Raw genomic sequence first — 15,246 nt, 5'->3', positions numbered from 1 at the left:
ATGTTAAGAATTTGGACAGTAAACATACATAATAAATATTCCACACTGAATTCTGATGGTCAGACAAATGCAGAAAGTGAAGACAACTACACCTGTCTGCTATAACATGCTAGTAGCATTTCTTTTTCTCCTTCCACAGATCACAGTGCTCTCAAAACTGAAGGTTAAATTCCAGTGAAATAACAAGACTGCTCAGTTTCTTCCCCACCTCCAACACTAAGCAGCACTACAGATTTGTGCACCCCAAGGGCAGTCGGTGAGACCTCCTGAAGAGGCTGACCTGTGCCTTCATGGCAAAACGGCAGCTCCAACAATTGGCAGAGCAGTGCTCTTCCAGAGATGGTGCACTTCATCATTAGCACGGTACAACTCCACAAGAACACAGAGATTACTAATCCTGCTTTGCTGCTCTGTTTTTCCATATGAAGGTTTAGGAACCACTAAAAACATGAAGGATTTTGCCTGCTTTAAAGCATCACTATCTTAAAATCACTTCAGAAGTTGTATCAGACACCAAATCCTTCAACATTATCTTTTCTGCTGTTTGTTATAAAGCAGCCAGCAAAGCAGGGTACCAATTCACAACAAGGCCTTTTAGCTACTATCCCATAAATAGGAAAAGGCTGTATTGCCAACAACTGCATATACTTGACTGACACACTGCCTGCCTGACAGTATTTCAAAAATTAAAATCCCTTTTCCCACCAGAAATAAAGAAGAAAACCAAAACCAGCATCATGAACGTTTCTTTCACACCTTCTACCCTCCCTACTCTCTCTCCAATCAAACAGAGGCTCAGAAACTCCTCTTTTTCACAAGCAATTACAGAATTGGAAGGAATCTCATACACTTGGAAAGAAAAAAAATAACATGGAGGTACACACACATCCTACATCAATCCTTGAACATTTATGAGCAATTCGACATTTCACCCAATTTGGGATATTAGGCCTACTAAAGAAACACTTGGCAGTGCAATATGCTGATCCATTCTTAACATAATAACCTCATTCAGCAGATTAAAGAGGTACATTTATACCTTGAATTCATTTGGGTGCCACAGTAAATTATTTAACAAGTACTTAAAGTACATAGTCATTAATTCATGGTTCCTTTTATTTTATTTTCACTTGGTCTTATTTTGTAAGACTGCAAGAAATGAGACTGTAAAAGCAGCAATGGCTCATTATTTCACCAGTAGGTTTGTTTCAGGTTGTTTTATTTAAAAAAAAAGCTTTATATATTCTCATATGTGTACATACAGGTAAGGAACATTAAAAATTTCAGACTGAAGGATTTAAAAAACCAATTGATCAAGATGTTCAGGAGACATTTGAAATTAGGGTCAGGTCAAGATTCTTCACTGAACAGCTTAGAAGATAAACCATAATGTTAAATATAAATGAATTATTACTATAAAATCCTTCCTTGACAGATTTCAGAGATGCTTATAGTCTAAGAATCCTCTACTGAAAGTGACATCAAGCAAGAATGACAATTAATACCATGCACAAGTTGACACACACACAATAATCATTAAACATCCTAAGTTGTTCTCCTTCCCCTTACATTCCTTTCTATATGGCAGGCATTACAGGATGAACCCTCACAAAATCCTAAAGGGAAAGAAAAGCATTCCATTTCTGTCAGGCTCAATCTGGAAGTATAAATTAAAATGCTGTTTATAGTCCACAGACAGACTTCCCCAGAAAAATATGGAATCTTTCATATGGTACAAAAACACATTATGATATTTCAACACACATACATCCAGTAAAATTATGAAGCTTAAAATAATATTCCAGGAAATTTACAGAAGCCTTTTTTTTTCCCTTTGCTTATCCCAGCTCAATGGCAATATATGCCAAACAAGTCACTCATTATTCAGATTCTGTCTGAGAAATTTTTGCTTGCTTTACTTTAAAAAGAGCAGTACTTCAAAATTGCAGTCAAAACAGACATCAAAGCAATCATTCATGAATTACTGGGTTAATTTTTAATCACCATCTTCCTTAATAGCTATAAGAGTACTAAATATACAGAAACAAATTTAGTATGGTTACATTCTAACTTTTTGGATTTCTACAGTTTCTTATATAAAAGTCAACTGCCAGTCATCATCTCTCTTTATCATCTATCCATGACTGTGATGAAATTGGGTGAAATGAAAGTCAGAGGAAGCTTAAGAGGCATTTAAGTTTTCTCTCATCTTGACAGGGATCTCATGCCTCTACATTGCACATACTTCATTCAAAGTTACTAGAGAAACATTAAGAGCTATTTCTGTAACTTTTATTTGTTTACAAGGATTTAAATGAAAACACCATTTATAAACCAGCATAAGCAACACTTAAGGGATACCAAATTCAGAATTTAACACTTTGCATAACTAAAAGAACTACTGACTAGATATGTAAGAACCAGAGACAATTAACATTCAGTTATCCATAACTAGGGCACACAAGACAATGGATTACAAATAAAAGACTAACAATATCTGCAAAAAAGATGGTGTAACTTACATTTGATCCACACCTTGAGATCTTACAGGGGAATGAAACAAGTGTAACACTGAGGATAAAGAAACAACCATACAGTAATAGCACTGCATGCTGAAATTACGTTACCTGTGTAACTCACCATTAAGAGCTACACTGCAGCACTGAACTAAAAAAGAACCCTATTATTAAATGCATTAAGATGCTAAAACTATTGTTGAATGTGTATCCATATTTTCAGCAGCTTTCAGTACCATCCTTAGTACTTAGCACAGTACTTTGACACTGTTGCTTAAACAGTGCTGCTAGAGAAGTTCAAAACTCAGTAACACACCAAGAAATCAGTCCTGAAAACTTCCTGCCGATATCCATGCTAATTAAAACAACCAAACACACACAAACAAGAAACCGAACAAAAGCAAAAACGAAACAAGACACAAAAAAAAGGAAAAAAGAAAAGACAAGTCATACAAACAAAAAGGCTAGAAAAATACTTAAATCACACAGAAGCTCAAACAATATGCCTGGCTGAGTCATTCAACAAACTTAAGCAGAAGATTATAAAACACTCTATAACCAACTTCCAGGTGCTATCGAATCTATACCTTACTAGAAGGACTGCCTGTCTTTTTTAACAGACTGCCATTCACCTAGTAGCAAGTTCATCTCTAAATCTAAATTTAGAGAAGATCCTCTGCTGCCTGTTTTAGCAGTCTATAAAATGGTACTTCTCCGCTACACGCAAAAAAAATGGATTCAGAAGTATGGAAACAGATAAACAAGATACCCCTTAAATTTAATTAAAACAACTACAAATCCATTTTTTGAGAATTTCCTTGAGGAAAAGGAAAAGCATCAGTGGTAGGTGCATTTGTTGGTCTTTGAGGACTACAGTAAGCTCCAAAACTGTGTTAAATTTCCAAGCCAGAATGATAAACAAAATCGCCAACTACTTTATTTCTTACTCTGTTCTTCTAGTGTACTTTCAAAATTCTATACCCATTTCAGACTGTACAATACCTACGAGTCCCAGCAAGGAAGGCTACTTTAAAAGAGTAGTTTCCTTTGGTAGCTATTCTCTGTTGAAAGAACAAAGTTACTTTTACTGCTCTGGGCCATCACTAACCCTGCACTGCAAGAAGAAACAGAAATTGGAACAAGAACTTCAAGCCTGAATGCCTACGATTCTTAAATTTACATCCTGATTGTCAAAGGTCATCAATATAGGAAGCCTCACCAACACCTCAAAATAGCGTAATAAACCATTAAACATGAGGGAAAAACATCTAACAAAACCCAGTGGAGAAGAGAAAAAAAAAACCTCAAGAGTAATTTTTGGTACACAATAATACCAAAATAATTTAAAGGAAGCATAATCAAAGTAACTGCTGAAAGAAAACAGTGAAAAACTTTACTGTGACTTTTCTGTTTTACCAAAACATGTTAAAGATCTTAGCTTTGCAAGTATAAAAAAAATTTCATAAAATGGAACAAGTTCCCGTTATTAAAGCATAATGATGTGTTTGAACATGATGAATATCATTCTTCATCTCCACACAGCACCAAAATCAGAAGCCCTCATTTAGTAGGTACTAGCAAGTTACTTAGTCCATAAGATAACCAACAATGATAGAACACCTAAACTACCACAGGCTCTACCACTTGCATGTATGGCACCTTTACAATCCCTGCCTGCCAAATATTTATAATCTCTAAATATCTCTCTCGGGAAAGTCAATTCAGCTTCAGTGGAAGATGGAGATTTTTGCATATAGCTGCAACCACAAACCAAACCCTGCTTCCAACACTGACAATGCACAATAGGTGTTTGGAGGCTTGCACAAAATGAGCTGATAAGGATTTCTACACCACTGACTGTAGCACAATTACTGTCTTTGTTAGCAAATTCCAAAGGCAGAAAAAGAGTTAAAGTCTTCCCAGACATTAAAGCCAGAAGGATGATCAGGTGCTCCAATTTGATAGCATAATTATGCTGCACTTCCATCACGCAATTCCTAAGTCTGAATGCTTTAGAACAAGCAAAAATAAAGTGCTGTATCTCCAGTCACTCAGGAACTCTTTCCATCTTAGCTTTAGGCTATGGTTTCCTGTACAACCATGCTGAGAATAATCTAGTTTCTTATTTACAGTGATCATTACCATGAAGTAATTTACTGAATAATCTTACCCTTAGTCCATCTTAGTAGCACTGCTTTTGGTGGCGTAAATGCAGTAAATGAAAGGTATAGGCCCACTTTAAGAAGTGTTCAGTCTTTTGTTAAAGTATAATATGTATTACACACAGTACATTTTAGTCTCATAAATTAATCAAAAGAATAGAAGAAGAACCAGTGCATTAAATCAATGAGAACAAAGACACACTATTCTTCTCTAGTCATTTTTATGTTTCACCTACATCACACTGCAAACCCAGATCACAAATTATTCCCAGAAAGGTCATACTGAGAATCACTTGCTATAATTGCACTAATATTCAGGCGTGTGCAGTTTCTTGTTTAAAAAACCATACTAGCAATACTGCTGTTTACGATTTGATGTACTTCCTAAGCTGTTAAGAGGCAGGTCTGAAAAGGCTTATTTACTTTATTACCATCTGTAAGATGAACAGGTTATAGGGGGTCTTTTTGTAGCATAGGAATGCTAACCATACTCCTTTTTATTTATGCCTAAGCAAGATACATTAACATATTGGGGGTTGCTAAGGTTAGGGTTTTTTGGAGGGGATGGTGGCGTTTGTTTTTCAATTATTTTCCCCTCCTACTTGGCTAACTTTGCTAGCTTACCACTTACTGATATCTGCTCCCCACTATCTAGATCACAGTAACTTGTAAAGGCTGAAACACTTCACTACCAATTTGTCAGTGGGTTTAATTATAATTTTCAGATTAGTCTGTAAAGAATGCAAATCCTGAGACAGTAACGAAGATTGTTTTTCAACATTAAATACTTTAAAATCTTGCTTGTTCATGTTCTCATACACATACATAGATAGTTTCATATTTATGCACTGCTCCAAAGAGCAAGCAAAACTGCAGTGTTAAGGAATGGTTTCTGGAAATCACTAGAAGAGATTAATTTCTCAGCATTTGCCTTAATTACTAAGTGCTAAATTACTGCTTTTACAACCTCCTGGTATCTGTTGGTTCTTCCTGTCTTGAAAGACAATGAATGTAATACCAAGTACTGTAGCAACCCTTAGTTCAAAGTGTATCATGGCATGCAGAAAATGCATCTATAAAAGATGCCAGGAAAAGCTCCATCAAAAAAGGTATTTCCACATACAGCTGGTCAGCAGACATACAAGGTGTAGACCCTAAATTCCTCATTGTTCTTCACTTAGAGCAGAACTAACAAAGTCAATTCCATCAGCAATAGGTCTTTTACTCCATCAGACTAAGTGAGAAACTGGACTTGTCATCATGACACACCAGCAAGCACATCTTCATCAAAGTTCTCTCTTTCTATTCACTTGACATGACACTAGTGAGGTTAATGGTTTTTTCAAGTTCCACAGAAAGCTCAATTGAAGATATCAACAGATTTTTGTAACAGTTAATCTCCTAGAACTCAAATCACAAGGTTTTCAAAATGGTGGCAAGACTATGAAGCAAGTTTAAAATCTGCAAGACAGAAATTAACACCAGTGCCCCTAAGATGCAGCAAAAAAATTAAAATCACTATAAATCTATGCTAATCCACCAGAAATCCTTTGTCTGTAAATCCTTTGTTGTCCCTTTCTCACCAAATATAGAGCAGCAAAAACTTCCAGCAAACCAAAAAGCCCATATAAATTCTAAACCCACTTACACAATCAAAGTAAGTATGCAAAACAGTTACTGCACCAAAAATATAATTGAAGCTTCCAAGTCTACCTTACTTACTTCATTCACTACTGCTTACTAAAATCTTCAAAAAATATTGAATTACATCTGTAAAAAATCTCACTTGTACCTGGTCAAGCTTTCCACTACACAGCTGCATACATGACGAACATTAATACAGCTTCCTGACTGTACTTCACTTTACAATCTAGTACTAGTTACTACTGCTAGAGATTTCTCAAAAGTTGCTCACAAGTCTTGATTCTCATATTCAGCTTTAATGTTCCAGCCCCTCTACAAACTTAGTAACAAGCTGAAACACATGTCCTACACAAAAACATTTCTAAGGGGATCATCTAATAAAAATTTCTCTTAAAAAATAATGAGATTGTCAAATAATAAAACATATTTTAAATCTTTATGCCTGTTTTGTGTTTGCCATCATCTTTTCCTTCTTTCTCTTCAGCTTCGTTGGATGACATGCACAAACAGGTGAACAGAACTTGCACCAGCCTCAAGAATGCAAACAATTCTACAGGAAACATTGTCAAGGTCAGGGAGGCAGTTACTAGTTCTCTTATCCTTCATTCACAAAATCTGCTTTTGAGTAATGGCAAACAACATTTCAGATTAAGTTAGTTTTAAATTCACTTATAGCAGCCTTCATAGATGCTGAAAAATAAATTAACTTTTAAAATCTTCACTTTACAGGTAACTTAAAAATAATGTAAGTCCATACAAAATCTTACTGCAAGCATGTACAGCAAAACATTGTCTACAAGGATTTAAAACTGATTTTGCAACACTAAGTATAAATACACAAAAAGATTCACTGTGATATAAACATGCATTCTCCTATGCCTAAATATTAAATACATGAAAAGAAAAGCAATCCTGCTCTACAGTTCTAAAGATGAAATACTAAACTCAAAAGACCATGCCTAAAATTAGCAAGATTTAGTAATTATAGTGAACAAATCAAGTTAACCACTCCAAATCCAAGAAACTAATTAAGAACTATGCACCGAGTCCATACCATGGCTCAAGCTAAGGAGAAGGGGAAAAAAAAGTATTTAACAACCAAAAAACTGGCCTGCATTTTTGTAGACCAAAAAATTAAGAGATGATCAATCTACCAACACACAAACATCTATGGCATACCCAACAGGCTTAAGAAAGGCTAGTCAGAAGAACTACGGGTGTTTGGTGATTTTGTTGGGGTTTGGGGTTTTTTGTTATGCAGTTTGATTTTCTTTTCTTTAAATACAGAAAGTACAGGGAGTATTATCTGTATCCTCTCTTTATTTATTAACATTTGCAAATTAATTTTCCATATGGCATTCTGCCAAGCAAATCATTTTTAATATCTAATCTTCACTATGACTTGAAATAAAAGTCATTTATACTGGAGAAATAAAGGTTACAGTTCTCAAAGCTGATACACTCCACACTGTCTATATTTAAAAGGCCATGCCCTGATAACAGGCATAGAAAGAGCTGCAAATGGCATTCTAAAAACTGAACAGACGTAAAGATACTGGCACAGCCTTAAACGCAGTTACATACAGCTTTAAGGAAAGCTGGGACTTAATCTATACAAGGTATTACATGGGTCAGATGTTTTTTCAAAGGCACGCTAAATGGAATTTTACAGCTTCTTCGCTGGCCCAATTATGTCACCACTCACTTCTTTTCTCCTACCTTTTCCTTTGCCAGGTTTAGAATCACTTGGGATGTATTGACAGAAGTCTTCAGTGATATATGTGTGTGCAGATAAGATCAAGAGAAATGGGTACTTCATATATACAATACATCTGCTTCTGAAATGGTTATGTCCTTCTACAATACACTACCCTTTACCTCCTGTAAAACAGGGGATAATCTAACAAACCAGCAAAAAAACAAACTAGAGAGATCCCATTGCCACAAAAGTGCAGAGCCAAGCAGAGTAACAACGTATCTTGCACTGCCTCTAGTGAGTAACAAACTCTCAGCTCCAGCCCAAAAATTCCAGTGAAGATGACAACAGAAGTGCCCTGCCCTGAGATCCCCAGGAAGCGGAAACAGAAGCAATCTCACTAGGTTTTTAATGTCACATACAAATATACAGGGAGACGTGCTGCTGTAAATGGTCTGATTGTACACAAAAGTGAACTGGCCACTACTACCATGCAAAAAAAAACCAGATTATTTTTGGTCTCCATTTAATAGAGTCATATCCTGCTTTGTGTAATGAATATAAATGGTTTTCCAACTGCAGCTAAACAAAAGTGTAGCCTACCTGGAGATGACAGATTGAACAAAGACACAACGTGCATGGGAGAAGAAAGGATATGATCTTTGGCTAGGCAAACAACAGAGGAAGAAGGTATTTCTGGCTATTGTTACCCTGAGAGATTTAAACATTCTGGAAAAACTACCAATCATGTTGAACTGTTAACACATGCTCTTAAAATCAGGGTACAGACATATTCTAGATGTCATTTTCCAAAACCCTATCATTAAGCTTATGATTTTTCTACTTGGCTAGGATCCCCTGAAAGCTTAGGGGGATTTTTTGGTTGATAAAAGAAAACAAAACCAAAAAACAACAACCACACAACAGCAAAAACAAACAACACCACCAAACACCAGCGGGACTCGTGAAGAGAAGGATTAGTGTCTTGGTTTACAAAATTCAAATGAAAGAAAACCAAAAAATATTTCTGAAAAACTGCTAACGGCATCATGGTGACACTGCTGACTTTAACACCTCAATCTGTCTTCTATCACCTTCATGTACTTATTGACTAAAAAAACATAACCAGAATGCAACAGTGTTGGAACTTGTCTTCTAGCACTCCTGGAAGACAAGCTGCTACTCATTACAGTTCTCTGGCATCTTAGAAAGATGTGATGAAAGCCACTACGGCAGTCAACACCTTATGATCAACATAATCAGAGACTGCTGATAGAGTTAGGATTTTCAATATTAAGAAAAGAATCCAGCCTCTCCCAGCAACCCATTTGATTAAAAAAAAAAAAAAATTAATAAAGTCTGGCCACTGGTATTACTCCTATTTAAGTTATGGCACCAAGAAGGTATTTAAAAAGTGCTTCACCTCCCATTGCTGCAGCATTTTCCCCACCTTGTGTTTAGTACCTTATTTTGTCTCCTCACCCTAGTCTCAGTTTTTCTAGTGTTTTCTGTCCTGCTCCACATTCCCAAGGAGGGTCATTTATCTTAAAAGTTATTTCTCCATTAATTTAGCTTTTTAGACAGGAAGTTCTTTGGAACTCCTGTTTTCCTGGGCACTCACAAACCTGTATTACAAGAGGTCCTCAACACATTGAGGACTTTCCACACATAATTAATATCAAACCATCACACTTTAAAATTGATGTTTCAATCGATTCAGCCTGCACACACAATGGTCTCAACTTCTCTGCACACGCTGTCAAAGAAATGAGAATATTCACATGCACGTACTATTAAGACTAGGCAGTGGTCATTTACTTGAAAAGGTGAAGGTGAGAGAATACATGTAGTTTGAACTGGTGAAAATGGGGAAAAAAAAATGCAGTTTTCTTACTCTAACTGCACAGAATTGGTGCACCAGATGCAAAGGTTCACCGCCCTTCGGCAGGCCTGAGCAGATCTAACCGTGCATTAACACTTTGAAGCAACACCATCAAGACCAAAAGTACCCCAGGTTCAATTCAAAGAGCCACAACAATGTTGCTGAACATCCCTTATCCCACCATACTCATTTGCCTAAAGCATCTCTTGGCTGTCAAAGAGGTTTTGAATACACCAAAGAATCGCAACTGGTTCAACCTTAGTAAAGTCAATACTTTAAAAAGAGAAGCTAAGGCAGGATGAAGTCTACACTTGCGAAAAAAATATAGCTAAGAATAAATATTAATTATTTCCATATAATAAATAAGCTAAACTGCAATCACCACTAGTATACTCTACAGTATTCTTGTCTTCCTCAACACAGTGGGAATATACACACTGAACAAACTGTTAAGCACAATTTACCCACACAGTAGTTTCAAAGCATAATCAATACAACCCACCCCCTCAAGTGGAAAACAAGTTCTTTAATACAATATCTGCATGTGCTGAGACCTGAGAAATAGTATTTTAATTAGACAGAAACATCACACTCCTTCATTTCACAGAATGGCTGTAACAAGACCTGCAAGTTAGTGCAAATCAAACTGTCAGAGAGTCCATCTTTTAATAAAGTTACAGGCAGTCTTACCTCTCATCCTCACCATCTACAAGAGGCGTTGTCAACGGCAGCACCTTCAGCGGGAAGAGGGACGCCGAGGATGGCATGCTGCTGCTACCGCCATCTGAAGCGGCCGATGCTCCACCACTGCTCTCAATGTTGGCAGCTTGAGGTAAACCCGCCAAGGAAGGCTCTGTAGGGCGTCTGCCATCTTCAATTTGGCTTACAATGGACTGAGCTAGTGATTGTGCAGGGAACTGGGTAGAGCTTAATGGCATCTGCTGTGGCACACTCTGTGCCACTGGCATACCTATACTTGTTGATATCAAGGGAGGCTGGCTAACACTTTGAGCCAAATTGCCGTTCTGCACAGCCGAAGCCTGTGCAATATTCTGTGGCTGTCCCAAACCTACAGAAGCAGAAGGTATGCCAGGAGGCACAGCTGAACCAGCTTGACTTGGTGCAGGAACAGTACTAGCAGAGGGTATAGGGCTTACCGCAGGCAGCTGCTGGCCAGTCATCCCTTGGACTACAGATTCCACTCCTTGTGCCTGTGGCTGTACAGGCAATAAGGTGTTTTGCTGAGCAATGACCATTTGTTGAGGAAGGCCTGTAGCGCTAGCCTGTAATCCTTGCTGCATTATTCCTGTCTGCACAGGCTGCACTACTTGGGAAGATGGAGGAGCAGCCGTTGATGGCATAACTGGAGGTGGAATTTGGTTTGTAGCAGATGGTGGTTGCACCACAGCAGCTACACTTCCTTGCTGCCCAACATTTAGCATTTGACCACTGGCAGCTACACCTGGTATTGCTGCTGGAGCATGTGCAACAGGCTGAGCTGGGGCAGCAGCTGGATGTGCTTGAACTGAAGGCTGCATGCCCTGTGCCTGGCCAACAGGAACCGGTTGCCCAGCTCCTACTCCTGTAGAACTTGGCTGCATGGCAGAGGCTGGAGTCTGAAGGATCTGCTGATGTTGAATGTAGTCTGGCATAGCCCCTGTGACAGAGTTTTGGTTCACCGGCTTAACATGACCTGCGGCCATCTGCGTAGGAACTGGCTGCTGTTGCTGCTGCTGCTGTTGCTGTCCGTACTGCAACTGCTGCTGCACCACTGGCAAAGTCTGCACAGGCTGCGCCGGCTGCGAATATGGCAGCTGCTGTTGAGCCATACTCTGAAGGGCAGGTTGCTGGTGGCCCAGAGATGGGGATACACCTAGTATATTAACTGGGGCTGGCTGAACCCCAGTAACAGTGGTTAGACTGGCCTGTGCAGGAGGTTGGACCCCTGGCTTCTGCTGTGGATAGTTTACTTCTTGAGAATGCAGCTGGACTTGTGCAAGCTGTGATTGAGAAACACTCTGTGGTATACTAGATGCTGGAATTGCTGGAGGAGCAGCACTGCTAAAATCCATCTGCTGCGGACCCACACCTTGAAATGCTTGCTGCTGTACCACAGTAGGTGCTCCCATTTCTCCACTTCCCACACTTTCTGTATAGTGACTCAGTGTGCTTACATTGCTGCTAACAGAACTCCCACTGGTGCTCTCCCTTTCAGAAGTCACTTCAAGCGGGTTTTGTTTTATCGTCTCTACTGCTTTGTTTACTGCTACTCCCTCCGAAACTGCAACAGTGTTTTCTTTATCATAGAATTCAGTGCATGTCCATCTACCTTTTTTGAAAGGTTCAGAACTAGAATCTAATTTTACAACCCTAAACCTTGATGTGCCAGATGCAGGCTGCTGCTGGCTTGATCCCACTGCCACTCCTGCAGCTAGATTAGTAACATTGTTAATGACACTAGAGGAAGCACTCGTACCATTGCCAACACCACTCAAGATATTCACATTAGCATTGCTGCTAGTTCCAGACAAAGCATTTACATTACCAGTACTCATGACGTTGCTTAAATTCATAGTACCAAGCACACTGCTTGCCACATTAGAACTACCACCACCAATATTACTTAAGGTACTAGTTCCAGCAGCAGGACTTATACCTAAATTGCCAGGACTACTTGTAGTGCGGATATTAGACATGGCAGATGCCGGGGAACCAGTGGATGATGCAGCAGAAACTGGTGCAGTTGATATAACATTGTCAGAGCTTCCAGTTGTTGATAGTTTTCTAAACGATGGACTGGGTGGTGGTCCTCCAGAAATTGGGGCACTACCCACCCCAGGATGCGATGGATGATGGTGCCCATGATGGTGGTGGTGAAGATGGTGGTGATGATGAACATGATGGGGATGAACACTTCCATTGATCACAACACTCTGCTGTGGGTGATGAGGCAGAGGAGCATGCTGCTGAGGAAGATGAGGCTGGTTTGGAGAAACAGCCCCAGGAGTCTCTGCTTCTTGGAAGTTATTTAGAGTCTCTTCAGAAGAACTCCTCTCAGGTTCTCCCATGTCAGTGGCTCTGGATAAAGACACATCCAAAATTTCTGAAGATGACAGGTCTTCAGTGTGAGACTCATCCAGGTCATCGTAGCTTTCTGTATCCTCGGCTATGCTGTTATTAGAGCTCATACTAGCTGATATTTGAGCAGGGGTCACGCTGGTAATTTGAAAGCCACTTTTCTTTTTCATTTGAGCTCCAGTCTGTGCAAGGGGCTGTGGCTGGAGCTGAGACTGCGAGAGGAGGTTCAGGCTTTGTGGATGAGGGGGTGTCGGCTGTGGACCCGCCGTTGAAGCTGCTGCAGGAGATGGAGGCGGCGGCTGGACCAGCAAAGGCGGCTGATAATCCTCGGCGGAGAGGGCAGCGCTCCCAACGCCGGTACCTGGTGCAGTGGGAGCAGTAACGCAGCTGCTGCCGCTGCTACTGCTGCTGCCCCTTCTAGGAAACATCGCCGGGTGCGCCATCTTCCTAGCACTAATGTCTGCGGCTGAGTCAGGCTGGTGCATTGTATCGAGTGTATTTTAAGAGTGCAATCCCCCGGTATGGAAAGAGACAGACAGACACACATACACACACACACAGTTAGCTGTGTGCCCAGGGCAGGGCAGACACCACCACGCACAACCCCCCCCCCGACTCCCGCAGCGCACGGGCTGAGGCGGCTCGGCACCACCGCTCACCACCACCCCTCTCCCCTCCCCTCCTCCTCCCCTCCGAGACAGGGAGGGGGCGAGCACCGGTCCTCCGCCGCCTCTGAATGTGACACTTTCAATCCTCCGCCATTCACTTTCTTTCTCCCTACCACCCTCCCCCCCGCCACCCTACCACCACCTCCCTGCTCAGCCGCCGCCCCCCCCCTTCCTAGCCCCCCGACTGCGCCTCACCCGGGAGGGCAGCCAGCCGGCCGGCCCGGGGGCGAGCCCCTTCCTCCTCCCCGCGGAGGCTCCGCCGGGCGCCGCGGCTCGCCGGCAGCCGGCAGCACCGCCCTCCCTCCCTCCCCGCCTCGGCGGGGCGAGGGTAGCCGGCGGGCCCGCAGGGCAGCCCAGCGAGGCGGCCGGCGCCCCTCGCCATCACCGCTCTTAGTAGTAGGAGGAGGAGGAAGGCGCGGATACGTACAGGACTGGCGCACAGCAGGGCGGCAGCGGCAGGCTGAGCCGGGCAGGGACATCCCCGTCAGTGGCAGCCATGGAGCTGAATCATTTTGGGTATTAGAGAGACGGAATAAGGACGGAAGAAAAGCAGCAGCAGCAACCCGACAAAAGAGTCCATGAAAAGGAGAGCGAGAGGGAGGGAGGAAGGGGGAGCCAGCCAGGCAGCCTCTCTCTCCTCCCTGTGTCTGGCTGTCGCTGGAGGAGGCTCCGCTCTGCACGCTCTTCCTTCCCCCTCCGCCGCCTCCTCCCCCTTTATAACAGGCGGCACCCGCTCGTCCTCCGCAGAACCGCGCCTGGAATCCGTCCTCCTCCTCCCGCGTGTGCGTCCGCCCCGTCCTTTCTTCCCTCACGGTCTACTCCCGGCTTCCCCGCCGCCGCGGGTCTCTCCCTCCCTGTGCCTGCCCCGTCTCCTCACGGAGCGCTGGAGGAGGCGCCGCGGGGGGGAGGAGGGGAGAGCTCGCCAAAGGGGAGGGCGGGCGAGAGACAACGTAAGATGGCGGCGGCCGCCGCGCACGCGCGGCCCGCCGGCAGACATAAAGCCCGTCTGGCCGGGGCCGGCGGAAATAGGGTTCGGCTCGCGTGGCGGAAATGGCCGAGCGGCGCCGAGCCCGCGGTGTCCCGGCTGAGGAGGGGGCGAGGCTGCGGCCACGGCCATGGCGGGCGGTAGCCCTCCCCCCTCCCCGGCCGCGTCGTGTACCCTCCAGGTGCCCCCTCTCTGCCCGCAGCATGACTGTGCCTCACATGACCTGCCGCCGCCGCCTCCCTCCCCCTCTCCTCAGCTCCGCTGCAGATTTATTCAAGTTATTCATCACCTTCTCTCCTTCCTCCCCTCCCTCGGTCCAGAATATTCCTGCCCGCTCCTTCCCCCGCGCATGGGGAGGAAAGCGGAGTGTGCGCGCATCCCCCTCGCTCGGGGCCGCTTTCCCTTTGTGCCCGGGGCGAGCGGTTCGCCCCGGCGCCCCGCTCCATCCCAGCCCCGGCGGGGGTCGCCGCCCACCCCACAGGCGCCCTCGGTAGTGCCGGGGCAGGGATGCCCGGAGGTCAGGTGGAATCGTCCATCCACATCCACATTGTGTCAATGTGCGGCTGTGTATGTGTGGAGGAGCTTCTCATGAAAGCTCCAGACGAACCATACCGA

At 42.8% G+C, this 15,246-nt stretch overlaps 1 protein-coding gene across 3 annotated transcripts in view; it reads right to left on the bottom strand.

The window, feature by feature from the left end:
• The window catches only part of TSC22D1 (TSC22 domain family member 1), a 90,883-nt gene extending 76,337 nt beyond the window's left edge, over positions 1-14,546 (bottom strand). For 2 of the 3 annotated variants that reach the window (XR_008436037.1, XM_053972054.1), the window contains exon 1: positions 10,591-13,463. Coding sequence is in view for 2 of the 3 variants with exons in the window: in XM_053972054.1 (XP_053828029.1) it covers positions 10,591-13,463 (2,873 nt within the window). In the remaining variant the exon portion in view is untranslated. Of the gene's footprint in view, positions 1-10,590; positions 13,464-14,073 lie in introns of those variants that run through there. The other variant, XM_053972056.1, reaches the window with a different exon arrangement.
• Between the last annotated feature and the right edge of the window lie 700 nt (positions 14,547-15,246).

Source organism: Vidua macroura, chromosome 2, assembly GCF_024509145.1.
Source record: "Vidua macroura isolate BioBank_ID:100142 chromosome 2, ASM2450914v1, whole genome shotgun sequence".
Taxonomy (NCBI): Eukaryota; Metazoa; Chordata; class Aves; order Passeriformes; family Viduidae; genus Vidua; species Vidua macroura.
This window is presented reverse-complemented; position numbering and strand designations above follow the sequence as displayed.